At 47.9% G+C, this 26,478-nt stretch overlaps 1 protein-coding gene across 7 annotated transcripts in view; it reads left to right on the forward strand.

Moving 5' to 3' along the window:
• TDRD7 (tudor domain containing 7) overlaps positions 1–26,478 on the forward strand; it is a 52,808-nt gene that overhangs the window by 3,891 nt on the left and 22,439 nt on the right. For 4 of the 7 annotated variants that reach the window (XR_011323278.1, XM_069776563.1, XM_069776564.1 and 1 more), the window contains exons 2-7: positions 115–327; positions 9,350–9,491; positions 10,964–11,177; positions 18,392–18,477; positions 18,679–18,723; positions 19,656–19,873. Coding sequence is in view for 6 of the 7 variants with exons in the window: in XM_069776563.1 (XP_069632664.1) it covers positions 115–327; positions 9,350–9,491; positions 10,964–11,177; positions 18,392–18,477; positions 18,679–18,723; positions 19,656–19,873 (918 nt within the window). In the remaining variant the exon portion in view is untranslated. Of the gene's footprint in view, positions 1–104; positions 328–9,349; positions 9,492–10,963; positions 11,178–18,391; positions 18,478–18,678; positions 18,724–19,655; positions 19,874–26,478 lie in introns of all 7 variants that reach the window. The other 3 variants (XM_069776566.1, XM_069776565.1, XM_069776569.1) reach the window with 2 other exon arrangements.

A 26,478-nucleotide genomic window follows, 5' to 3' on the forward strand; every position in this document is an offset into this window, starting at 1 on the left:
GCTTGTTTGGGGAGGGAGGTTGAATAGTAAAAGCTGGTACTTTTAGCCTGTGTATGTAAAAATGCCTTTTTGGTTTTTTGTTTTTTTTTTCCTTTTGGGGTGAGGTGGGTATAGGTGAAGATGCAGGAGCCTGAACTTATTGCAAAAACACTGCGAGCTGTTCTTCATCCCTTTAAAAATGGCATACCTTTGTCAGAGCTTCAGGGTGAATACAAATCCCTGACCGGTGAGTGGATTCCCTTCAGGCACCTAGGACATGGCACACTGGAAGGCTACTTGGAGAGCATCCCAGGAGTGGTCAGAATGGAAGGGAACAAAATAGGAGAGGTAAGAATCAGTCACAGTTCAGAAATGGCTTTTGTGTTTGTAAATTGTGCATGGTTCATAACTTTACCTCTTGTCCTGGTTTCAGCTAGGATAGAGCTAATTTTCTTCCTAGTAGCTGGAGCTGATATAGTGTTATATATTGGATTTGGTATGAGAAGAATGTTGATAACACTGATGTTTTCAGTTGTTGCTAAGTAATGTTTAGACGAAGTTAAGGAGTTTTCAGCTTCTCATGTCCAGCCTGCAAGAAGGCTGGAGGAGCACAAGAAACTGGGCGGCAGGGGACGCAGCCAGGACATCTGACCCAAACTGGCCAAAGGGATATTCCATACCATGTGACATCATGCCCAGTATGTAAATTGGGGGAAGTTGGCCTCGGGGTGGATCGCTGCTTGGGAACTGACTGGACATTGGTTGGCAAGTGTTGAGCAACTGCATTGTGCATCACTTGTTTTGTATATTCCAATTCCTTTATTATTATTATTATTGTCATTTTATTATTGGTTACTATTATTGTTATTAGGTTCTTCTTTTCTGTTCTGTTAAACTGTTCCTATCTCAACCCATGAGTTTTACTTTTTTTTTTTTCTGATTCTCTCCCCCATCCCACTGGGTCGGGGGGAAGTGAGGGAGCAGCTGTGTGGTGCTTAGTTGCTGGCTGGGGTTAAACCACAACACCTCTGCCTGTGCCACAGATTTCTGAGAAAAGTACTGTAGCATGCATGTGGTGCACTAATGCTGGGAGAAGTGGGAACTGTGGCATAGACCAAGTGCCCCTTATTTTCCTGCCTCTGCATGCAGCCTGGGAAGTTCTGTTTGCAAAAGGTGGAAGGTTGCAGGGCATTTTCCTGGAAATGGGACTTCTGGCTGGAAAGACGGTTTGTATGACTAGACCTCTGGTCCCTGTCTCAGCATTTCTAACTCAGGGCAGGGGGCAGATATTGGTGGGCTGTCCTGGGACCTTGAAGAAGGCTAACTCATGTGTGTGTCTTGGTCATCTCTTCAGGGTGGGGTTTAGCATCATTTTTTTCCTACAATAAAACTGTTCTGGGTGCTGTTGCTTATAAGCCTGACAGTGCTTGCTTTAGGCTTAGCACTCTGGTTTGTCATGAGTTGCAGTGCTGCAGGACTGTGAAGACTTGCCAAGGTGAGGAAGAGCCCATGCAAATGAGGTGCCTTGATAAAAGAGTTGCAATACCTCGGCTTAGTAAGTGAGCAAGTGGCAAGGAGCCAGCACAGAGGTCAAGGAGAAGGTGGAAGAGAGCTCAGGTTGGCATCTGGGAACTCAGAACTAGGTCTTCCTGGTTAGCTGTGTAGAGTGTGACAAGAGGCATCCTGAGTTTTGTGCTGATACCTGGAAATGTGGCTGTTTTTAAGCAAGAGGTTCCCTTGCTGCATTTTTACAACTGTGAGAATTTGCCCTTTTGCTGCAGGTATCCAAGTCTGGGATTCTTTTTCGCTTGCTCCTAGCCTGCATCAGCTGCAGCTCCATCAGTTAACATGAATGCAGGTACCTCTGGGAACATTTGTCATGCTCTGTGGTGGGTTGACCCTGGCTGAACACCAGGTGCCCACCAAAACCGTTCTGGGCAAAAGCTCCATGGTCTGCAGGGGAATCTCTGCTCTGGCACCTGGAGCACCTCCTCCCGCATCTTCTTCGCCAACCTTGGTGTCGGCAGGGTTGTTTGTCTTACATGTTCTCACTCCTCTCTCCGGCTGCTGTTTCTGTCTGTCCCAGCAACTTTTTTTTCCTTCTTAAATATGTTATCACAGAGGCGCTACCACTATTGCTGATGGGCTCAGCCTTGGCTGTCAGTGGGTCTGTCTTAGAGCCGGCAGGTATTGGCTCTGTCAGATACAGGGGAAGCTTCCAGCAGCTTCTCACAGAAGCCACCCCTGTAACCCTGCCACTACCAAAACCTTGCCACACAAAGCCAATACATTCCACCCCTCGCCTCTGTGCATCACATATTTAAGAATTATCATTAAAATCTATATTAATCACACAAAATCTTCAGTTTTCACAAACTTCACTCACATCAACAAAAAAGAATGCCCCACACCAAAATCAAAATAGTATCATCGCAATACCAACAAAAAGTGGACAATTTATGCACAATCCACCCCTTGTCCCTTCACCACAATTACATCAACAAAAATTCCCCACAGGCATGCAGCTCTTCACGCTCTAGCTGTGTTCAGTCCATGTTTTGCCTGTTACTTCTCTCAGTTACTATCTTTATCTCGAATTCCTCACATTCCCAAGTTTTGGCACCAAAAAGACTGTGGTGGGTTGACCCTGGCTGGATGTCAGGTGCCCACCAAAACTGTTCTATCACTCCCCCTGCCTCAGCTGGACAGGGGAGAGAAAATAGAACAAAGGGCTCGTGGGTCGAGATAAGGACAGGGAGAGATCACTCAACCAATTACCGTCATGGGCAGAGCAGACTCAGCTTGGGGCAAATTGACTTAGTTTATTACAAATCAACCAGAGCAGGGTAGTGAGAAATAAAACTAAATCTCAAAACACCTTCCTTCCACCCCCCTCCCTTCTTTCTGGGCACCGCTTCACTACTGGATTCTCTGCCTACCCCAGCAGTGGTGCAGGTGGATGGGGAATGGGGGTTATGATCAGTTCATCACACATTGTCTCTGCTGCTTCATCCTCTTCGGGGGCAGGACTCATCTCATGCTCCAATTTAATGCTTCCTCATGGTGGCTCTGGCAGATAGCCATGTATTTGTAACTAGGGCTTTGCAGGGTATAATCTGGTATCCTCCCATTCCCTTGAGAGCCTTGCTTATCCTCTAACACAGCGTGTGCTGAGAGCCTTGTGGGGTCTTGGATAGCACTAGAGGTGGTGCCTTCTCTGTGGCAGCTGTAAGGAGAGAGTGAAATGCAGCTTTAGGAGGTGGAAAATGAGAAAGCTATGGAACAGGGGTCTTAGCTGAGCAGGACTTGCTTTGGTTTAGGAGTGCCCACTCTGCATGACTGAAGCAACTGAGAGGAAGCACCCTGCAAACACCTGGGAGGCAGGAGAGACATAAAGACTGAGCTCACGTTGCTGTTTTATGACCTTTCTGTTGCCACTGTCCAGAGTGTCCCCTGGGCAGACATTGAGCAGGGGGTGGCAAGTGTTGTTATGCACTGGTGTGGGCTGGTAACCACCTGGGATTGTTCCTGCATGCTTTCCTGATACAGGGCCTGGTCAGTACTTCAGTATAATGCTTTTCTCTTCATTCATGCCTCTCCAGAATATTTGACCTCCAGTATGAGCTGAGACCATAGGTCAGAGTCCACACAAGCCTGCTGCAAGAGCATGCAGTCAACCAGTCTCTATTCCTGGCTCAGGGAGAACTCTGACCTCCAGAAAGGCTGCCAAGACCCTTGTGTCTTCCTTTAATCCCTTTGGGGACAGTGGGGCAGGAAAGCAAGACACACTCACACAGAGATCTGCTAGCAGCTGATGATCCTGGCTGCAGGCTAGGTAGTCCTAAAAGGACTTTCTGTACTGCTAGGGCAGCTGTCCAAGACATTCCACAAAAAATACATTCACCAGGGAGTCCTATGAAGTGGGCAGTAAATAATATAAATTGATCTCAGGGTGCTACCTGTTATATGCTCCTTAAATCAAAGAATTTGTGTGAGATGAGTATTGCCTGGGTAACTGATGCTGAACAGACTGGTTGTGTTGGAAAGGCAATGATATAAATTGTCTCCTGTTCCTCTTAGTACTGAGCACTAATTTAGCCTTCTTGAATAGGCAAGATGAACGCTGACAATTATTCCTTCACACGATAGGTATGTTCTCCAGTTTCCACACAGGATGAGGATTACATTCAGTATACAGAAAACACTGCAAGGGACTCAAATTGAAATACTATGCATCTGCAACAGGTGGTTGTGTCATTTCAAGAAACGCTGCTTTGCTTCGCTTCATGTTCAATTACAGGCAGTATATGGTTGCACCTTCCTCTAAGGAAACTTTGACTTCTGCTTGAATAACTAGGCCCCTCCAAAAAAAGGAATTTGAATACTGCTTTGCTTTGCTGCAAGTGAATTCATCCACCCTATCTTTTTTTACATCTGAATTCATTCTAACTCAAACCATCATTTATGCTAAACTTAAAGTCACTATGATATGAAAACAAGGGAAGAAAATGCTGAAAATAACTTACAACATTAGTGACAGGAAAAACCTGAAATATACTAGAGATACGAAAATGTGCATTTATGAAACTATTATAAACCACGTATGAACAAAAAGTCTTTTATGTTGAGACCTTGAGAACAGAGCAGGGCTCAAGGTGGTCCATCCTGCATGCATCCACATAAACATGGAAATGCTTGTTAGCCAGGAGTATGATGAAAGGGTACGAGGTACCCTTCTCTGGAAATGGGCACAGCCGAGCACCTCTCTGAAATGCCTGTACATGACTGCCCACAACATGGGGCACAACCAGGAGAAAGAGGAGTTCTGCATGCAGTTCAGGGCTGTGATCTCACTGCAGTCATGGAGAGCTGTTGTGACAGCTCACACAGCTGGCGTGCTGCTGCGGATGGACACAGGCTATTGAGAAGTGATGGGCTGGAATGGCAAGGAGGGTCAGCTTCTGTGAGCCACTCCAAGTGTGAGAGCAGTGGGGACACTTGGAGCTCTGCCTTGGGATAGAGGATGAGACAGCGAGAGCTTATGGGTAGTTGGCAGACCAGTGTATGGGCGACGTTATAGTGGCTGTCTGTTACAAATGCCCTCACTGGGAAGAAGTGGTAGATAAAGCAGGTGGTGCCTTCTTCTGACGACTGCAAGAAGCCTCACCTTTGCAGGCCCTGCTCCTCACAGAGGACTTGAGCCACTGCCATACCTGCTGGAGGGACAAGACAGCCAAGCATGAGCAATCCAGGAGGTTTCTGGGGTGTGCTGATGACAACTTCCTGACAAAAGTGATGAGGTGATGCACCAAGATGGTCTGCTGGACCCAATTCTTACAAACAAGGAAGAACTGGTTAGTGGCGTAAAGGCTGGGGACAGCCCTGGCTGCAGTGACCACAAGCTGCTGGTGTTTGGGAGCCTGAAAGGAGGCGAATAAAGCAAATAGTGGTATCGACCAGCCAGGACTTCAGGAGAGCAGACTTTGGCCTCTTCAGGAATCTTCTCCAATTTCAAGAATGGTCCATCCCAACAATCGGGGAAAAAAACCCAAAGGTGACAGGAGACATGCATGGATGAACAAGGAGCTCCTGACAGAGCTCAACCATAAAACGGAAGCGTGCATCAGGTGGGAGCAGGGAGAAGCAAACTGGGAGGAATATGGATACGCTGCCCAAACAAGCATGCATGGGCTTAAGAAAGACTGCATTTATTATTGATCAGTTCAGCAACTTGAAAACCAAGACAGAGTGCCATCACCTTCAGAACAGCTCCCAAAGCACTGCCAGTTCTCAAAGCATCCTTCCAAAGAAAGTCCTTAAAAGAAGGTACAGCAAATTAAGAACTACAACCTTTTGCTGTGTTTCATTTCACTAAAGCCTTATCAAATCCATGCCCAAGTCATGCAGCACAGGTTGTTGCACAGACATCTCTGAAAGGGTGAAGAGTTAAGGATTTCAGGTTCACCTTTCACAAAGATGAGTTAAGACTCAGTCTGGTACTGTCTACTGTATGACAAAGCTTTTCTCTTATTGAAGTGACTATTTTAAAAGCAAGCTTGCAGGAGGCACCCATGGATGAGCAAGGAGCTCCTGACTTAACTCCACCATTAAAAGCACACGCACAAGAGGCAGAAGCAGAATTGGGTGAGGTGGAAGGAATATAGAGACACCGTCCAAACATGCAGGGATGGGCTTAGGAAAGCTAAAGCCCATACGGAGCTGATTCTGGCAAGGGACATGAAGGGCAACAAGAAAGGTTTCTATAGGTACATCATCAGCAAAAGGATGACTAGGGAGAATGGGAGTCTGCCCTGTGAATGGGAATGGGGACCTGGTCTTAAAGGACATGGAGAAGGCAGAGGCACTGATTGCCCCCTTTGCCTTGGTCTTTACTGGTAAGACCAGCCATCAGCTCCTAAGACCAGTGGGAAAGCGCAGGGCAAGGAAGACTTACTCTCAGTGGGGGAGGTTTAGGCTAGGGAGCATTTAAACGAACTGGAGATGCACAAGTCCACAGGTCTGTCGCAATGCATCCATGGGCGCTGAGGGAGCTGGCTGATGTTGTTGCAAGACCACTCTCGATCATCTTGGAAAGGTCATGGTGGTTTTGGGGAGATTCCTGAGGACTGGAAGAAAGCAAGTACCACCCTTACTGTCAGGAAGGATGGGAAGGAGAATCTGAGGAACCACAGGCTGATCAGCCTGACCTCGATCTCTGGGAAGGTGATTGAGCAACTAATCTTGGAAAGCTGTTCCAGACATGTGAAAGACAAGAAGGCAGGTAGGAGTAGTCAGTATGGATTTATGAAGTGAAAATTGTATGTGGCCAAACTGATACTCTTCCAAAATGAGATGACTGGTTGGGTGAATGAGGGGAGAGCATTAGATGTAGTTTATCTGAATTTTAGTAAGGCTTTTGACAGTCTGTCCCATAACAGTGGCACAAAACCCAGCGGGAGACTAGTCACTAGTGGTGTGCCCCAGGGGTCGATGCTGGGGAAATGTTGTCTATCATGTTCATGAATAACCTAGATGATGGGACAGAGATCATCCTCAGCAAGTCTATAGAGGATAGGAGGGACTGATAGAGCAGGTGGGTGTGCTACCATTCAGAGGGACCTCAACAAGCTGGAGAAATGCAACAACAGGGATCCTATGAAGTTCAGTGCAGGGAAATGCCAAGTCCTGCACCTGGAGAGGAATAACACCATGCACCTGTACAGTCTCAGGGCTGACCATCTAGAAAGTAGCTTGGCAGATAAATTCCTGGGGGTTCTGGTGGACATGAAGTTCACGTCAGCAATGTGCCATTGCAGCAAAGGAGACCAGCAACATCCTGGGTTGCATTAGGTAGAGTGTTGCCAGCATGCTGATGGAGGTGATTATTCCCCTCTAGTCAGCCCTAGTGAGACCACATCTGGGAACCTGTGTTCAGTCCCATGCTCCCCAGAACAAGAGAGACATGGACACTGAAGCAGGTTCAGTGCATGGCTGTGAAGAGGATGAAGGGACTGGAACATCTTTGATGAAGGGCTCAAAGAGCTGAGAGTGTTCGTACTAGAGAAAAGAAAGCTCAGGGGGATCTTACCCATGTGTATTAATACCTATTGGAGGGCATAAAAAAGCATGGAGCCAGACTCCATCTCCAGTTCTCAGTGGTATCCAGTGAACAGACAAGAGACAACAGGAGCAAAGTGAAATACAGGTAATTCCATTTAAACATTAACCCCCCCACTTCTTTTACAGCGAGGGTGGCTAAACACTGGAACCAAGCTGTCCAGAGGGGTTGAAAAGTCTCCATCTTTAAAGATATTCCACCCCTTGATTAGCAGCTAGGTCTACTTGATGCTGCTCTGAGCAGAGATGGTGTATGAGGTGGTCTATAGAGACGTTTTCCAGCCTCAATTTTTCTGTGATTCCTGGCATTTAACCACTGCAGTGGTGAGGCTGATGGTACGCTTTTGGCATAGGTGTTGACTGTGCGGCAGGTACACTGTCTGATTTCTAGCAGGAGCTCCTCGGGTGGGAGAGCTGTCCCTCAGAAGGAGAGGCCCTCCCTCCAATTTCTGTGTGTTGGGGCCAGCCTGGTGTGGATGCTGGGTGTGCAGTGGAGGAGGAATAGGAGAGTAAGGACAAGCTGGAGTGGGCTGCTGGGAGGCCAGGAGTGTTGCCTTGTTCCTAGCATTGTCATTCCTTGCTCGTATTTCCCTGGGCTGTTAGGGTCAGCCTGAGAGACTGAGGAGAGCTGTCGAGCAAGCTGTTGCTGCTTAGCAGTTGCTTGCTTTTTTCTCTTGGCACTCTGTTTTTCTGCTTTGGTTGTTTTTCTGCTTTGGTTGCCCTGCCTCGCTTGTGAGAAAAATTCCTCTCTGGAGCTGCTGTTTGCTAAATGTCGGAGGTGCTGGCCAAGTCACTGAGCTTTTCCTGTGCTGAACTGTCAAGCCCCATGCTTGTTGGGGGCCATGGTTATGAAGGTAGCAGTGCTGTGCATGAGGGCCCCTTTCTCAGCCTGTACCACCGCCACCGAGCGTGGCTGAGACCCATGGAGAGAGCCCCTGAGACCACAGACTCCCGTTTTTCACTCGGGGCTTTTTGGGTGGCCACCTGTGTCCTCGTGGAGCCCTGGCAGAGTACTGGTCCAGCTGCCTTTGCAGGCTGTTAGCAGTTGAATGGCCCAAAGATTTGGGCTTGCACCTCCTCTGCGAGGCAAAGTGCACGCTAGGCATGTGGTTTGGGGGCTTGCTGAAGCAGGGTTCCTGCATCCATTCAAGGGTTGGTCTGTGGCAGCATTGCTGAGACATGGCAAGGGGAGGTTGAGGCAAGAGGCCATTAAGGAGGCCAGGGAGGTGGCCATGGGCTTCCCAAGGCTGGGCCGTTGTTGGGGGCCAGCCCGGTGCCTGCAGGGCTATCTGTGCCCCCAGGATGGCCGTGCTGTTTCTTTGGTAAGCGGGGCAAAGGCAGCCTGGCTCTGCAGGGTCAGAGCGGTGCCAGAGCCCCTGGTGAGCCTTGGCAGGAGGGAGGGAGGGCAGGCTAGAAGCCCTTCCCGTGGCTTCCTAGCGTTGTAAAGCGAGATGGTCAGCCTGCAGGATGGGAGTGAGAAACCAGGCTGTTTCTTGGCGGGCCCCAACCTAATGTGGGAAGGTGATGGAGAGGCTCTGTCTGTCTGCTTTGCTGATTTCTGAGGTGCACTGCGAAAGGAGAGGGAGGTCTCCGAGGTCTGTGTCTGCTGCTGAAGCCTTTGCTGAACGGCCTGCAGGCACACGTGACCCAGCAGTTAGAGGCATGGAAATGGTTGCAAGTCCTTCTGAGGGCTGTGGATGAGCTTGGGCCTCACTGACAGTTTTCCCCTCTGTCCTCTTCCTGCTCCAACAAGGTCATTTGCCATGCTGTTGCTTGCAGCGAGACTGTGCCAATTGCTCAACTGGTGGCCCGGCAGAGGAGTTCCAAGAGGAAAATGGGACGTCAAGTGAACTGCCAGATGAGGCTGAAGAACACGTCTCCAGTCACGTTAGCAGGTAAGCCCCAGGCAACCGTGGAGGGCCTGCCTTTGTGAAGGAACTGTGCAGCTGCTGGAGCCAAAGTCTTGGCCGTGAGGCTGTGTCACTAACGGCCAGGAGCTGCGTGGTCCCAGTGAAGAGTTCCTGGGAGCGGAGAGTGTTGTTGACAAGGGTGCTTGTGCTTGCAAGCCCTGGTCAGCGAGGAAGCCCTTCTCGAGCATGTACGTGAGATGTGAATGATCTTGAAAGAAGAGTTCTTGGAGGACGCTTGGTTTCCCTTCCACCTGCCCGTGGTTCTGTGAGAACCGCGGTTGAGGTGCGGGCGAGAAGTGTGGCGACGAGCCTGCTCGTTCTTTGAGGCTGAGCTCAGCCCGTTGTGGAGTGGCAGGGATGAGCCATGCCCTCACAGCGAGAAGGAGTCCCTGCAGCATTATCTGTGGTTGTTTCAGCAGCTCCTGTTGCTGCTGCAAGTGCCCTGGTGCCACGACGTTCTTGAAGCGCAGGGGCTCTTCTTGGTACCCATGCGCCTTTTTGCGTAAGCTGCTGCAGCAGTATTTTCCTAGAGCCCGTGGGTCAGGTGTCCCTCACTGCCGTGCTGTTGTTGTGTTGCTGTCAGTGGGTATCCCAGGATCAGGCCCAGGTAAGGCCCATCTGCTTGCGAGTTGGCAACTTGGAGCAACAGCGGGTCTTGCAGTTTGTTTGTGTTCCCCTGTTCTTGTCTGTAATGAAGAGTTTGCTGCTTCTTGCTCTCCTGCGACCATGCCCACAGTCTGCCTTCTAGTCGGGAAGCTGAACTGGTGACTTATAGCCCAATTAAACGACAATGATTGTCAACGCACGTTGATTCACTGTCTTGCACGGTGATACCCCTCGGAAGTGTTTGAGCCTGCCGAAATGGGTGTGGTGCAGCCAGCAAGTAAAGAGCAAAGTGACCAAGAGCTTGTTTACCCCAGGGTGGCCCGAAGGCCAGTGTGGTGTGTTCCTCTGCAGTTGTTATTTGGCAACCTCTGCCGTGTGGTGGGAGTTAGGGAGGAGGGAGCTTGCAAGCTAGGGTAGAGAAGAAGAAACTGTTTGGGCGGTGGTGCAGGAGGTGGCCGAGGAGGTGGAGTTAGGCCGCATGTGCTATGCCTCTGGGAGCTGCTGCTGCCGCCGTTGGGTGGTAAAGAGCAGCCTGACCATGGGTTCCCCCTGAGATGTGACCTGTTGTGGCACGTCACAGGTGCAAGGCTTTTCTGAGAGTGTAAGGAGAGACAGGGTCACCTGTTTCTTTCTCTGCTGCAGCACGGCAGTGGAGATTGTGGTTTGTGAGTCCTTGGGTGTGAGCCACGATGCTGTAGCAAAGAGACCCACGCCTGTGGCCGAGAACATCCTTCGTAACTGTCTTTTGGAAAAGTATGGACTCCCCGGAGGGAGTTATCTGCTGTGCTTGAAGTCTCTTTGGGTTGGGTGGAGGAGAGTGCTACTCACGGCTCCATCTGCAAACTCTTTAGGAAAGCCCAAAGGAACTTTGCGGCAGCCCAGGTCTTTGAGCATGCCAGAAGAAGGCAGCAAGAGGCCTGTTCCTCGCCCGCCACGAGGCAGAGGAGTGGCGTGTGGAGTGGTGAAACCCAGTATGGAGAGTGCCCGGCCTGCCTTGCCTCCAGCCACTGGGAGTGGACCACCTAAAGAAATTCCCATGCAGAGGCACGTCACGGTGGTAAACAGGTCAGTGTGTGTGTGTGTGTGTGTGTGTGTGAGCGAGGCGAAATGAAGTGTGGTGGACCCTTGGGTGCTGCCGTGCCAGCAGTGCTTTTAGGGACGTGGGAATCTAAGCGCCCGCCCTTGCGGAAGGTGAAGTTTGAATGTGGGTTGGTACCCAGGAGGGAGCCTTTCTGGATGCTGCCGTAGCTACCCTGTGCTCTTGGCCTGCTCCTGTGTCTTCTGGGGAGAAATGTGGCCAAATGTGTGCGTGCGGATGTCGCTGTTTCCCAGGCTCAGGAGGGAGCCGTTGTGGGCAGCGTGATAGAAAGCTGAAGGAGGTTTGTGTGTAGGTGACAGGCGATGCTGCGCGTTCAGGGTCACGGTTGTCTGCAGGTGGCTGCTCTTCGCCTCTTGCCTGACCTCTCCATTGCAGCGTTAGTGTTTGTGGCCCTTCTCGGCATGCTCGGACCCAGCAGCTGCCCGACCGTGTTTGGGTGAACTGAGGTGGGGGCTGGAGCTGCGTTTTTGCTGGGTCAGCGGTACCTGCTGGTTTTCAGCCCCCTTTGAGCCTCTCTAATCCAGGTGGCTTAGGCAACTGCTGCCCCATCATTTCTCTTTCTGTGTTTTTTTGGCCACCCTGGGCCATCAGCTGATGGTGAGGAGAAAGTGTTTGCTGTTTGCTCATTGTGGCTGCACTAAGTCCGGTGGAGCTGTGATTGTGGTGGTAATCCTGTGCAGGTCACCAGGCTGGGTTAGAAGTCAGCCTTGCATTGAATGGAAATGGTAGCGGTGTGCCGCTTCCGCGGTGGCGTAGCTGTGAAGTGGCACGGAGCAGAGTGACAGCTTAATCCTGCCGTGGTGCCTGCTCTTTCTGGAAGACCCACGGAAAGCAGGCGTGTCGTGCCCGTTGCCTGCATGAGTCCTGTGTGCGTCAGGGCTCTGGGTGCCAGAGCGGGAGATGGGGATGCGCTCAGAGCACTCGTGAGAGCAGCAGCCACTTCAGCTTTTGTGCCTGAGAGCGTAGCGTTTTACCGATGGCTGCTAGCACTGCCTCGTAACCTTTTATGCTGCTCCGCAGAGGGCTGTTTGCTATGGCAGTGCTCTGCTGGTTGTGCTTTTTTGGGAAGTTGCCTGGCATGCTGGTACTGGTGGAGTGGGCAGGTGCTGCAGGGAGGGAGACAGACAGCCTTGGGGCTGCTGGGTGGATCTGCTAGGGTTTTGCTCTGGGGCAGGGCTCCTCTCGAGGGCAGGAGACACTCCTTGTGTCTGTGGGCAGTGGGGCTGTGGCCGTAGCAGCAGCTGTTTGGGTGTACCCAGGCAGAAGTTTGGAGGAGTTAAGAGGCGGTGGTGATGGTGGCAGGAGCCAGAGGATGTGAAGCTGAGGTGGGCAAGAGGAGAGCAGCGGCAGGAGCAGCGAGGAAGCTGGAGGAGCTGGCAGTGGCCGTGTGAGCAGTGGAGGGTTTGGAGGTAAAGGCCAGGGAAGAGAGATGTGCTGCGTGCGGCAGGTGAGGGGAATGAGGCTGGGGCCCCAGCAGGCGCGAGGTGACTCAGGATGGACCTCTCTGCCTGCCCCACAGCTCCTAACGACATGAGCGTGGACTGAGCTAACCCCTGTTCTTCTGCTCCTGAGCGAGCTGAGTGGAGCTGCAGTGGAGAAACACGTCAGCAGCTCTTCTCCTGTTTTGTTGAGGAGGCTGCTGCTCAGAGGAGAGAAAGGCCAAACCATCCTGCTGTGACAGAGAGATGTGGGAGCAGATGTTCGCATGCCTTCCCTTTTTTGTGTATGTTGATGAGTTGGATTTTTTGAAGTGGCACTTCCCTGAAAGGCAAATATCCTTTGTCCTGGGACAGGCAGAGCAAAAAGAGTACTTACAGCTGTCTCCAGGTTAGTTGCTAGAAGGCCAGAAGGTGTTCTGTAGTACTTGAAGCTTTGTAATGCTGGAAATAAAATTAGATAGATGTCAGCCGGATTCTGGCTCTTGCAATGGAGTGGGCTCTATCTTGTGTTGTCATCTTTGTTCCTCTCTGGCAGGTTCCCCTGAGTTCCTTTCAGGTAACAGTGTTTTCCTGCTTTTGTTTCTGTTGTCTGTTCCTGCTCTACTCAGGAGGATAAGCTATAGGCGAAGTGTGCTTTGGCCCAGGTATTTCTGGAAGAGAAAATATCATATGCTGTTGCAAAGGATCCAAATGCTGTCCCATTAGCTTGGGCACATACTGGAAGGAGGGTTCATGGAGAAGAGGATCATACTCTGTTTTAATGCAAGGTTGTGGAGTGGCCCATGTGACTGGATTAATTTGTTTCAACTTGACTGTTTGAAGCAGGACTGGCAAGATCCATGGCTGATGTCCTTGCTGCTGGGCATATTTTATGCCCCCAGAGCCACTGTAGTATCTTGTGTTTTGGGAACTGCAGGAAGGAAAGCCACTTTGAGCCGGGAGGTCCTGACCTCAAAACAGTGTGCACATGAGTGGAGGTGTAAGCAACAGCCCCAGCCATACTGGGCTCACACCAGCCTTGTAGGTAGGCGGCACAGACTCAGTGGCACTGTTCCAGCAGCAGTGCCAGCCCTTGCCTGTGAGAGTGGCTGAGCATTCACATCTCAGTTTGACTGAGAGAAGTCCTGAAGGTGACAGAGCTTGTTTCTGCCCCATTTCCCAGTCTGGGGTGAGGTGCTATCTGTGTGCAGTTTCTCTGGGTTTGTTTTCTCACACCTGCCCTGCCCCTCCATTTACTGAAGTCATAGTGTGGTGGGTTGACCCTGGCTGGATGTCAGGGGCCCACCAAAGCCATTCTATCACTCCCCCCTCCTCAGCTGGACAGAGGAGAGAAAATATAACAAAGGGCTCGTGGGTCGAGATAAGGACAGGGAGCGGTCACTTACCAATTACCGTCACGGGCAAAACAGACTCAGTTTGGGGAAAGTTAACTCAATTTATTACAAATCAACCAGAGTAGGGTAATGAGAAATAAAACCAAATCTCAAAACACCTTCCCTCCACCCCTCCCTTCTTCCCAGGCACAACTTCACTCCCGGATTCTCTACCTACCCCCTCCAGCGGCGCAGGGGGATGGGCAATGGGCGTTACAATCAGTTCATCATATCTCGTCTCTGCCACTCTTTCCTCCTCAAAGGCAGGACTCCTCACACTCTTCCCCTATTCCAGCGTGGGGTTCCTCCCAGGGGAGACAGTCTTCCATGAACTTCTCCAACATGGGTCCTTCCCATGGGCTGCAGTTCTTCACAAACTGCTCCAGCATGGGTCCTTTCCACGGCATGCAGTCCTTCAGGAGCACACTGCTCCAGCATGGGTCCCCCATGGGGTCACAAGTCCTGCCAGAAAACGTGCTCCGTGGGCTCCTCTCTCCACAGATCCGCAGGTCCTGCCAGGAACCTGCTCCAGCGCGAGCTTCCCATGGAATCACAGCTTCCTTTGGGCGCCCACCTTTTCTGGCGTGGGGTCCTCCCCAGGCTGCAGGTGGATATCTGCTCCACCTCCCTGGGCTGCAGGGGGACAGCCTGCCTCACCATGGTCTTCTCCACGGGCTGCAGGGGAATCTCTGCTCTGGCGCCTGGAGCACCTCCTCCCGCATCTTCTTCACTGACCTGGGGGCCTGCAGGGTTGTTTTCTCTTACATGTTCTCACTCCTCTCTCCAGCTGCTGTTTCTGTCTCTCCCAGCAACTTTTTTTTCCTTCTTAAATATGTTATCTCAGAGGTGCTACCACTATCGCTGATGGGCTCAGCCATGGCTGGCAGCGCGTCCGTCTTGGAGCTGGCTGGTAGAGCTCTGTTGGATACTGGGGAAGCTTCCAGCAGCTTCTCACAGAAGCCACCCCTGTAACCTCCCCCGCTACCAAAACCTTGCCACACATAGCAAAGCACATCCATGCTCTCAGGGTTGCACTTAAGGATCTTTGATTTCTCCTTCTGTGTTGAGCATCTGTCCTGCTATGGCAGATCTGTATTACTTGCCTTGGCAGGATGTCTTCCCAGTGACAGACTTTGTCTGGGTGCTGACTGGTCTTGTTGCTCCACCCAGCATCGTGTAGTGAAGCCCCACAGTGAGACTGCAAATGGCAGTTCCCTTGTGGCTGCCAAAGTCTGTGTCCCACCTCTCTAGTGCTCTGTGGTGTTTTGCTGAGAGATTTTCATGACCACAGCTTCTGGCGCTTGCCGCTGGGTAGTGTTGGGTGGAAGGGGAACAGGCTATTTCTCCTCCCCATTCTGTCACACCCAGGTGACAAGGGGGATATGCTGACAGTAGCTGCAGCTGTGCCAGGTTGTTTCCTGCTGCCCTCCCAGGCCTTCTTGCAGACACTGTTGCAGGGTCTGAGAGGCTGTCTTATAGCAGGAATCACTCAGTAAGTTCATGTCATGAGCATGTTGCTGTGGACCTGCAAACCCACGGAAGGTAGGAGAGACCTTTCTTGTAAGGCTAACTGCAGAGATCCTTGAAGTTGGAAAGGAATGACACAGATGAGAACCGGTTGAGATGCTTGGTGACTCCCTTGCTTGGACCAGCAGGCAGCATTCGCTGCTGGTGACCACCTGGCCCTGCTGCTGAGATAGCACTGTCCAAGGGCCAAAGAGCAGAGCTGGATGGCATGGGCCTTACCAACGTAAGGCGATAGGCAGGAAAGGGCATGCCTTCCCTTTGCTCTGAGACAGTGGTCTGTGGGACTGAAACATAACTGGCTCCTCAGCTACAACTGCATACAGGGGCTTGGCAGAGCTGCATGGCTGCTCAGGCACTTGTGAATGGCAAGGCTGCTGATGTGTTCTCTTATTGCTAGTGTGGCTAGGAGGCCTCTTGCTGGGAGCAGTTTCTAGCAGCTGAGGAACATGAGGCTTTGCGGGCAGCTGAGTTGTCCATACCTGCATGTTGGGGAGAAGTGTGTTGGCCCTGCTGTGGTCTGGCTGTTCCATCCCATCTTTGGAGAGATAAGACCATCATGATTTGTGTGAAGAAGCAGCACATCACAAGATCCTCATCTGATTGCAGGGCTCGAAACTGGTAATAACTGGGCTCAAAGCTGATGTTAACACCACATTGTTCCATGGGAAGCTGTTGATCCACAGCAGGAAGCACAGGAAGATACCACATGAAGTCTCTTAATACTGAGAGGATCCAAAATCCAGTTTGCTTTCACTTGCAACATAAGGGAATCATCAGTCCTCTGTTCCAGGTTCCTTTCCGAGGTGTTCTAGACAGCACGGCTTGAGAGGGGAACATCTGCCCTTTTCACTGAAACCTTGCTGCAGTTCCTGCTGGCTTACCCTGCACTCATGTAATCTGTGTCACCTGATGTGTGGCTTAAGGTGGTAGAAATGGTATGTGGCACAGGACTAGAACATAGCTATGGATTCCTACTGGGAGGCAGCAGTAGCAGGACAGTCTTCATTACCCGTGTGGCTAGCTCATGTGATTGTTTTGCTTGCTGCCTAGCAGTGGTGATAGTCTCTTTTGAGTCTGCTTCCCTTAAGGGGAGATTTTTCCTTGCTATCTGTCCAGCTTGGAGTTGTCCATGCTGGTAAATATATGTATAGAGAGGTGGGATCCTGGGTTTCTTGTAGGGTCTGCATGGCCAGTCACAGCATACCTTCTAAGAAGAGACTGTGCTGCTGCTTTGTGTGGGGATCTGAGCTGTGCCCTGTGATGCAGGTGGAGTGTTGGAAGAGTCTTTTCAGATACCCAACACGTGCAAGGTGTGAATATGTGCTTAGGTTTCATGTGGGTGACTTTGCCTTTGTACTTTTTGAGTCTCGTCCCAGTTGTGTTTCACAAATGTGCTTGTAGTTGTAGTTACTGTTCAGCACTTCTGGGCATGGCTCTACAGCTTTGGAAAATGCAGTGCTGGGCAGTGGCTGCCCTCACTGCTATAATGCTGTGGGACCTGACCCAGAACAGAAGTATTATTTTTGGTACAAGTGACACCCCATAGCTGCTGGAGGAACAGTAGTTTCATCTTAACAGGGACAGCAAAAAAGCAAGGGAGACAAGTTCATGTTAAATCTTCTAAGATGCTGCTTAGAAGAGGTGTGAATGTGGGAGGCCTCTTTCTGATATGTGGATGTGCTCTGATTAAAGGTCAGTGTCAAGGCACCTAGGGCTACCTTAATACTGTGCTAGTCTCAACTTCCTGTTGCAACTAGCCTCAGCATCATACTTGACCCCTGTCCTACCTTCTGAGAGCTCAGGTGAAGCTGGGAAACCACCCCGCCCATGGGTGTTTCTGTGGCTGGTGAAGTTTGTAGTTTCCTCCAGAGCTGTCCCTGAACTCCAGAGATGGCCAGTCTCCTTACTGGCCCCTTGGGCAGAGACCATCTGCAGAGCCTGCTCAGTGCATGTGCAGTGGCTTCTGTGGTCTGGAGATACCTGGTGTTCACAGCAACCTGCCATGCTTCTCTGGAGAGCTGTTTTGGTACGTTTGCCACCCTGACTTCTCCTCCACTGCAGTTCTTCCTTGGGTATGTGTCTTTGGGAGGTGCTTCGTCCTGGTCTTTGAACTCTTTCTCCAACTCTTGTTCCCTTTTGCTTGCAGTGTATGTAATTATTCCACAGCTGATTGTTTCCTGAACAGTCTTAGTGAGCTGCTCACTGCTGTGACCCCTTCATTGTCAGGAGCTCATGGTGCTGCATGTGCTCCCAGTATAAGCTGCTGCCCTCTGAAGGTCCTCAGAAGAACAACTGCATGCATGACATGTGTGTCCTTTCTGTCAGAGAGCACTTTGAGAGGAATCTGTTAAACAGTGTAGCAACAAGGTCCACAAAAAGACCTCGAGTTCCTGTGTAGTTTTAGGTGTTCCTCTGACTTCTGAAGCCAAATACTTTCAGGAGACTGTGACGTGGCTACCAAGAAGGTGAGCCTAATCAAGTTCAACAAGACTGAGACACCATCCAGGTACAAGTAGGGAGGCTAAACGTATCAAGTGTAAGACCATCAACTGTGTTATTAGGCCTCTAGATGCTTTTGTTTTACTAATGTCTTTTTACTGTGCATTTCATTTCTCATAATAATTGGAATAACAAGAAAAAACTAGAAACCATCTGTTGATCTGTCTTGTTACTGCTGATCAGGTTGTCTTCCAAACCAGACATTGTGAGTACTGATCTTGTGCAGGGGGCCTGCTAGAAGTATGTGAAATACATTTTATTTTATGTGTAGGTCTTGTAAGCAAATGGAATGCTATTCAGAGCCAGGAGAATGATTTAAAGCAATTTTCTTTTCAATTTTAGGTCTGAGAAGAGACTAACTGTTCCACCACGGTTTCAAAAGGAGTTGCAAGTTCACCTGTCCAGAAGCTCTTCCATAGATTCAAATGGTATGCTTGCCCATTAAGAAAGTTTTTATCGACTACTCATATTAGATTGGGTGTCATCTTAAGAAAAATCCGTCTTAGTACTTGTTTTGAATGAGGATAGGTTTGGGTGAGAAACCAAGTTCTGTGAGTGAACCTTCTCACTCTGATTTCATGGTGCTGGGGAAGTGTGTGTAATTACTTGTCTGCCTCTCTGTCTTCTAGGAAGATCCTTGTGTAGCAAGTGTCAAAGCCAATCACACAGCTCGTGTGAGTAGCTTGGAAACAGGAGGAGTATGCTTAATTTCACTGCCAGGGTAGGGATCTGGTATAGAAGAGTGAAATCCTGGCTTTCAGGAGTAAGCAGCATGCTAACCTAGCTGTGACTAAAATATCTGTCTGCGTGCCTGGCTCCCAGCCGTTGTGCAGTTGATGGACTTGTCAAATGATGATTGCTGTCTTTGAGACATGTCATGTTGATTTGTGAAGCTTCAGGACTGGTAGCAAATACACCCCTCCAAAGGCAGGAGAGGAGTAGAGATGAGGGAGCAGGCAAGATAGTGATGTGAACTTCCAACTGGGTTAATGACTGCCTTGCTCCTACACACAATGTACAAAACTGTCCAAAGTAGCTGGACAGTTGCTGTCTCTTTCCCTGCTCTGCTGGAGGACTTCCTTGGATGCAGTAGCTCAGAAAGGCTGGATGCTGAGTTCAGACTTTTCCTCAGGACATACCTTAGAATGAAAGGCAAATCACTCATCTGTTTTGTACATCTGTCTGAATTTAGAAGAACATCCTTGGGTGTTTTGCTATATCTTTGTTGTTGTGTTTGTACTTGTAAAGAAATTATCTTGTGTCCCTCTTGGGACACTGCCTCAGTGCAGCCTCTCAGCAGCAGCATGGCTTAAGGTTCTGTAACCAAATCCAGGATCCCTTCAGAAGAAACATGTAGCAACATTTTAGGACAATAACTACAGTGATTGAAAATTCAGCTTCAGGTCCATTACTAAATGTCTGAGGTTTCCATGGCTCTTTCCTATAGAAAGTGAGTGAAACAGCTGTGCTGGGCAGGAGAGAAGCATTTTAGAGTTGGTGCTATGCTGGCAGCTCCCATGTTTAATTTTTAAGTAGGTAGGTAATCATCTCTTTCTCTCTGCTGATAAGGCTATGTTTACTTCAAGGCTGTATTTTTGTTTAACAGATAACTTGAATGCACCCATTGCGGAGACACATACTGTTGCCTCTGGCCCTTCTGCTGCTCATGTCAATGAAGTTCAAAGTCGCATTAAGGAGATTCTGAGCAAGTGCAGCAGTGGTGTCTGGGTGTCAAAGATGCCACAGATATACCGGGAGATGTATTGGGAGGAGCTTAGCACAGCAGTGCTCCGTCAGCTTGAGAACTGGCCTCACGTGTGCACAGTAAGTATTGAATATTATTTTTGTGGAAGATGCCAGTACCCTACAGATTTCTGAGTGTTCATTTGCCAAATGTTATTTCATATAGTCTGCATTTCCTTTCACGATCTGTAGCAGTGAAGAGAAAAAGAATGAACTGGCCCCCCCCTCCCAATTGTAACAATGCCTTCGAAACAATGCCCCAAAAAATTACTGTTGGCTGGACTAGCATTGTTTTGGAGAAGAAAGGTGAGCCTCTGTGGCCTCCTGGAGCAAGGACTCTGGGTTGCTGAGTTGCCACCTTTGATTCCAACACTGACAACCCAAACAGCAGCTGATGACACTTGCTCTCCATGCCATGGTGGTTTTTTTTCCCCATTGCATTTTATGCTTTTCCTTGTTGGTGGGTTTATCTCCTCTTAATCTATAAGCTACCAGCAAATCCTGTGTGAACAGTGTAGTAGTTATTTTTCTATAGACTTTTCCACAGGTCTTTCTCACATCTTAAGTCAAGGTTATGGAATTTTGCTGTGTAAGTTGAGCTTATGATACAACAGATGAAAGGGAAGTGTGATAATATTGGGGGGAGAGATTACAGCACAACCCCTTCCTGCCCTCCCCCCACTGATGTCTGTTACCTCTTGGTCACCAGAGGCGTCTTTGTCCTTCATATTAGGAGCTGGTATCAGGCTGAGCCTCCACTTACAGGTCTGCCACGTGAGCTGCTATCACCACTGGGTTAAGGGTCTTCAATTGCTGTGCTTTTATCTCTTCTGTACTCATGGTTCATTTAGGGTATAATGCAGCTTTGCATCAAGGCTTTGTTTAGCTTTTCTTTAACAGGCCAGTCATATCAATGAACACTTCCAACTTCACCAGCATCTGTCAAACTGTAGCACCAGAAGGGTGTTGAAGTAATGAGAGTATCTGTCTGCTTGAAGTGACTTTTCATGTACATACTGCTAAGTATTTTCTTGTGTAATAACTATAATGCCCCCCAAAAAGTTTCAGTGAGATAAAATAATTGGTCTTCAGGAATAGCATCATTTGCATGTGTGTATGGTATTCTAACACATACATGAATTGAATTTGTGACATCTTACTATAGGCACCAGTAACATATGCAGATAGCAGCAATTTGTTTTGATGGTTGATGATCGGTTCCTGTGTTATCCATAGAGCAAGCTGTTATGTTTTGAGTTACTTAATTCATGCAGCAAATTTTAGTCTTTTTCATAGCTAATGTTCCAGACAAAATGTTACTGTTCATCCAGGGTCTTTGGTCTGTGTTCATTGTCCATTTGATTGTTAACTCTTGGGTCTATCTCTTCTTTTTAGCAAGCAAATAAAGTCATTTTAGTGTAAATAAACAGTCATCAAATCTGTGGAAACATTGTAATACAGCAGGCACAGAACAACAGCAATCAGAACTATCAAGTTGTCTTGGCACAGTCAGTCTTATTGTAGAGAACTGTTCATGAGCCTGTGAAGCCCGTCTCAGTTTACTGACTTATGTAAACCATAGTCATGTCACTGGCATGGAGAAGTTTCAACTGGGACCCAGACCTTCTCATATGAAGGCTACCATACATCTCTTAAATATAATCAGCATTTATTCCTGGTTCAAACAAGTCATCTGCAGGTGTACAGCTCCGTAGATCCTTTGAAATGCCAGAGGGCAGACTGTACTCTTCAGTATCAGTAAAGATGCTCCCATGGTTAATTTTTAATTATTTCTGCCTTATTGGGTACTTACACTGGGAGTGTCTGCCAGTCTCTGAATAACAGAAAAAATGCCTGCTGTTTCTCTCAGTAGCATAGTAGAAACAGTACATACTCTTATTGCATTGATACTGATTGGTAGTAGCTTAGTTACAAACTAGCAGGCAGTAAACTTTGTAACATGCTTTCAGCATCTCCAGGCTCATCATTTGAGGACTCTGCTGTGGACAGTGTCACTTCTGAATAACTCATATCCCTAAACTTTTGTCTGAAAGGAAAGAATTTCATTTTTTACTTCTGGGAAGTTATAATTTCTGTGTTTAGGTTACAACTATCAGTAATGGAAACTTTTCTTAATCTAGTGAGCTGAAGTCTCCAAAAAAATCACTGTAAGTTGCAGGTTGATCTTGTTTTCAGTCTTCACCTTTCAGGCAAGAGGACCTACTACAAAGGACTGAGGCTGACATTGTTCTCTGTCAGTCTGTTACTTCTCTTCTTTAGGTTAGCTTGCTTGAACATTTTGCTTGCAACAATACATTTTGCACAGCTAAATGCAAACATACAAAGTAATTATGTAGTGGCTAGCACTCGCATGTTATAGCCAAAACTTAATGAGTGATTGGGCTGAGAAGAAGTAGGCTAACCACCCTTATATAATACCCAAAAAGTCTTTGCTGTCCAGACAGGCTTCAGCCAGGAGAAGAAGAGTCTGCTTCAACAGCTCTGTTGGTCAGAGCTGCAGTGTCACTGAATTGTCTACTTCCCTCTCCAGCAAAACTAGTGCTTTGAAAAAAGTGATGACTGGTGGTGATCCTCCCACTTTGATTTTTTTTCTGTCAGAATCTTACACCTTTCTGTTTGATGAATTACTTTGTCATGCATGTTTGAGCAGTTAGTGATCCCTGTTTTAGCCATCCTACCCCTGTCTCATTTCTTATCTTTCTGCAGATTTTTCTCACAAGTCTTTCTCGCAATTTGGCAATTTTTTTTAGAATTCTGAACCAAAGTTATATAGCTCTGCTGTGTTTGGGCTCAGCCTTGAATCCTTGGGATGCAGGCAACTGAACCCCTGAGGGAGAGAGAACATTACAACAGAGGTATGAGAGTGAGAGGAATGCAGACTTGTAAACAAACAAGTTTGGGGGTTTGTTTGTTTGTTTTCCCCAAGTGAAAAATAACCCAAAAGTAGTAATAATTTTACCTTTGGTACTGGTAACATGGCTGGTGGTTCCCTTTGCAGTCTAATTATAAACCCCCTTACTGAGTGGTATGACCTTCAGAAAGGCAGGAAGTCATGGTGGGATTCCACAAAGGGGACACTTGGACACATGCTGGTCAGGATTGTAGTAAGTGAGTTCGTAAAGGGTGTAAGTACAGGTTGAGCTGGCTAATAATACAGGGTTGTTCAGGGTTATAAAGACCAGGACTCTCTGAAGAAGTATGGAAATTCTTAATACCAGGTTGCTGGCCCATAAAATTGCAACTGAGACTTAACTAGAGCAATGCACAGGAAGGACTCTCATTACATTAAAAAAATGGGTTTTTCTGTGTGGACTGTTAAGCTTGGGAAAAGAGATCTTGGCATGTATAATCACTTCATGAAAATGTTGGCTTAGTAGGAAAAAATGCAAGTGATAAAAAGTACTTGAAAATTAATAGAATGGAATATTTCAGTTGGAAGGGACCTATCAACGATCATCTAGTTTAACTGCCTGACCACTTCACAGCTGACCAAAAGTTAAAGCATGTTATTAAGGACATTGTCCAAATGCCTTTTAAACACTGACAGGCAGGGGGCATTGACCAGCTCTCTAGGAAGCCTGTTCCAGTGTTTGACCACTCTCTCGGTAAAGAAATGCTTTCTGATGTCAAGTCTGAACCTCCCCTCAGACACAGTCCTTCTCTATTCACAAATAGCAAGTCTAGGAGGGCATCTTTCCTAGTTGGCTCACTGAGTACTTGTGACAAGAAATTAACTTCAACAAAGTTCAGGAGTTTCCCAGACATGTTTGTCACAGCAGTATGGTATTCCCAGTTGATGTCTGTGAAGTTGAAATCTCCCAGAAGGACAAGGGATACCGATCCAGAGATTTCTCTAACTGCCTGTAGAATAATTCATCAGTGCTATCTCCTGGCCAGGCCATCAGGTAGTAGACACCCACTATGACATCTGCTTTGTTTTCCATCCCCCTAATCCCTGCCCAGAGGCTCTTAACCACATCATCTCTAACTGTAGGGACTGTACAGACAAATCTCTCCCTTACATACAATACAACTTCTCCACCTCCCCTGCCCTGCCTAGCTCTCCATCCCAGTACTCCAGTCGTGGGACTGATTCTACCAAGTCTCGCTAATATCAATGACATCATAGCTCTGGGAACTGACCAATGCTTCAAGTTCATCCTGTTTGTTTTTCATACTGCGTCCATTGGCTTACAAGCATTTCAGATGTGCTCCTGAGCCCTCTTTGCTCCCAGGAGCAGTGTAAATGTTCCCACTAGCATTGCTACCCTCAGGCAATGCCATGCCAACCCTTTGCATACCTTCAAGCTCTCCTGTTGGCATCCCCTTCCCCCAGTGTTTCTATTTTAAAGCCCTCTCAATCAGTCCCACCAGCTTATGACCAAAGATGCATTTCCCCCATTGGGACAGATGGATCCCATCAGGCCCTGTCATATCTTGTGCCTCAAAGGTTCTTCCATGGTTATAAACCCAAAATTTTATTGGAGGCACTAGTCCTAGAGTCAGGTGTTTATATCTTGGGCTCATCTGTTTCGTCCCTGTTAGTGGTAGGACTGAGGAAAATACTACCTGTGCTCCTGAATTTTTTAGCATTCTTCCCACAGCCCTGAAATCTCTTTTGATTGACCTTAGACTTTTTGTTGCAACATCATTAGTACCCACATGAAAGCGCAGGAGTGGATAATAGTCCAAAAGTTGTACTAAGCTATTCAGTCGCCTGGTGACATCTCTAAATCAGGCCCCAGGGAGGCAGCAAACTTCCTTGAAAAGGGGGTCCGGTCTCTATTCTCATGAATATAGAATAAAATAGCAAACACTGTACCACTGGGGAAATGTGTAAGCACATGTCAAAATCAGATGTGCTCCTCCCATCTCCACCCAAAAAATACAGAAACAAAATCTCACTGAGAGATCAAGCAGAGCAAAAGGGTGATTCAGAAGGGTAACAGGTAAAGATAAGTAATGGATTTTGTACGAGCAACGGTTAAGTTGGATGATTTAGGTGGGGAAAGATGGAGGTATGGGCTGTAAAGTAATAAGAGACCTGGAGAGGGTAAATGGGGAATGATCATCATCTTGAATTCAAAAGCAACTGAATACATTCACTGATGAACAGATGATCTGTGGTCTTAGTCATCATGAACTACTTCATTCCAAAGAAACTGTCACTGACTGATAGTGCCTGAACTATAGAGTATCCAGAATGGGAGGAAGAGGTATCACTATGTTTGTCCTATCCCCTATGCTTTTTCATAGGCACCTGCTATTGTCAAAGAGGATGTCAGGCTAGGAGCATCTTTGTTCTGACCCAGCACAGCTCTTCTAACATGCTGATTGAACCTACCTGTATGTAATTATTCCACAGCTGATCCTTTCCAGCTAGTCTTGGTGCTGGCTTCTTTGTATTAGTGGCCTTTTTTCATGCTTATACATGAGCGCAAGAAGATGACAAAGTATGTCAGTCCCCTGTGTTTGTCAGGTGAAGCTGTCTTCTACCTTTTTCTCCACTTGTCTTCCCAAATTCATTCTTGCAGTTAGAAAAGAACAGCGAATAGCAGGCAGCCACCTTTTAATAGGCAGAAAGAAGGGATGCATGCTTCTAGACTTGTTTCTAGAATTTTCTTGTAGTAATGGCTGCCTTAGTCTTTCTGTCTGGTTTCTTAAGGAGCTGATAGAAGAATAACACTACCATTCTGAATTTGGAAATTCCAGTTGTGCTGGAAAAGATATACTTGATTTTCAACAGTTCTAGAACAAAGGTGGTGTTCTTCATAAAACATCCTACTGGCTCTGACTACCTATCAGTTTAACCATTAATCTGTTGTCATCAGAGGCCGGTTTAATCTCCAGTAAGCTACCATTCCTCAGTCAGTTGTCTTACTGCTTTTTAATAAGCATATGGCTAGCAAATATGTAATACCTAAGCATATTCTTTAGTGCGCTTAAGCACTTTGGTATTGTATTGGCTGATACTGTGTGAAAATGCTCCTTGGACTGGAGAACATTTGCCTCGCTGTTGTGAGGAGGCGGTTTTATAGAGTAAAAGAAAGCTTAGTGTTCTTTGTTTCATCTCTTGGATGTCTGGGATGATGCTGGGCAGATCCCAAAGGCTGTCTGTCTTCCTGAAGTTATGTAATTGGAAAAAAATCAGAGAAAAAAAGAAGGGGAAAATTGGTATGGGGTTTTTTCGTGGGGTTTGGGTGTTTGTGATTGGGTTTTGGTTTGGTTTTTTTAAGTAGTTATTACAAGTTGAATTTGTCATTACAAACAGGAAGGTAGAAGGTATTTTTAGACAAGAATGGGACTTGCGTATGTTGCCTCGTTGACAGGTGGGATATTTGGGGTTTGGGGTTTTTTTTTAACAGTATCTAGTTCTCAGAATATTCTTCATCTTTTATGTTGTATAAAAGTTGTGACTGCTTGCAGAAAGTGAAACTAAAGGCTTAGGAAGGTAGCAGGATCAGCTGGTAAACAGACTGACAGAAACAGGATTATGGCTGTTGTTTTCTGAACCTCTGTTCCTGGGTGGTATCCCCTCTCTTAACCAACTGGGTAGTACATACTGCTACATCTGGGAGCTGAGTCTTTACTGTAGTGTTTAGAGTGAATTAAACAGGTCCACTCAGAGAAGAGAAGGATTGCCATAGTAACCAGCTGTATTCCTT

The sequence above is a fragment of the Haliaeetus albicilla genome, chromosome Z, assembly GCF_947461875.1.
Source record: "Haliaeetus albicilla chromosome Z, bHalAlb1.1, whole genome shotgun sequence".
Taxonomy (NCBI): Eukaryota; Metazoa; Chordata; class Aves; order Accipitriformes; family Accipitridae; genus Haliaeetus; species Haliaeetus albicilla.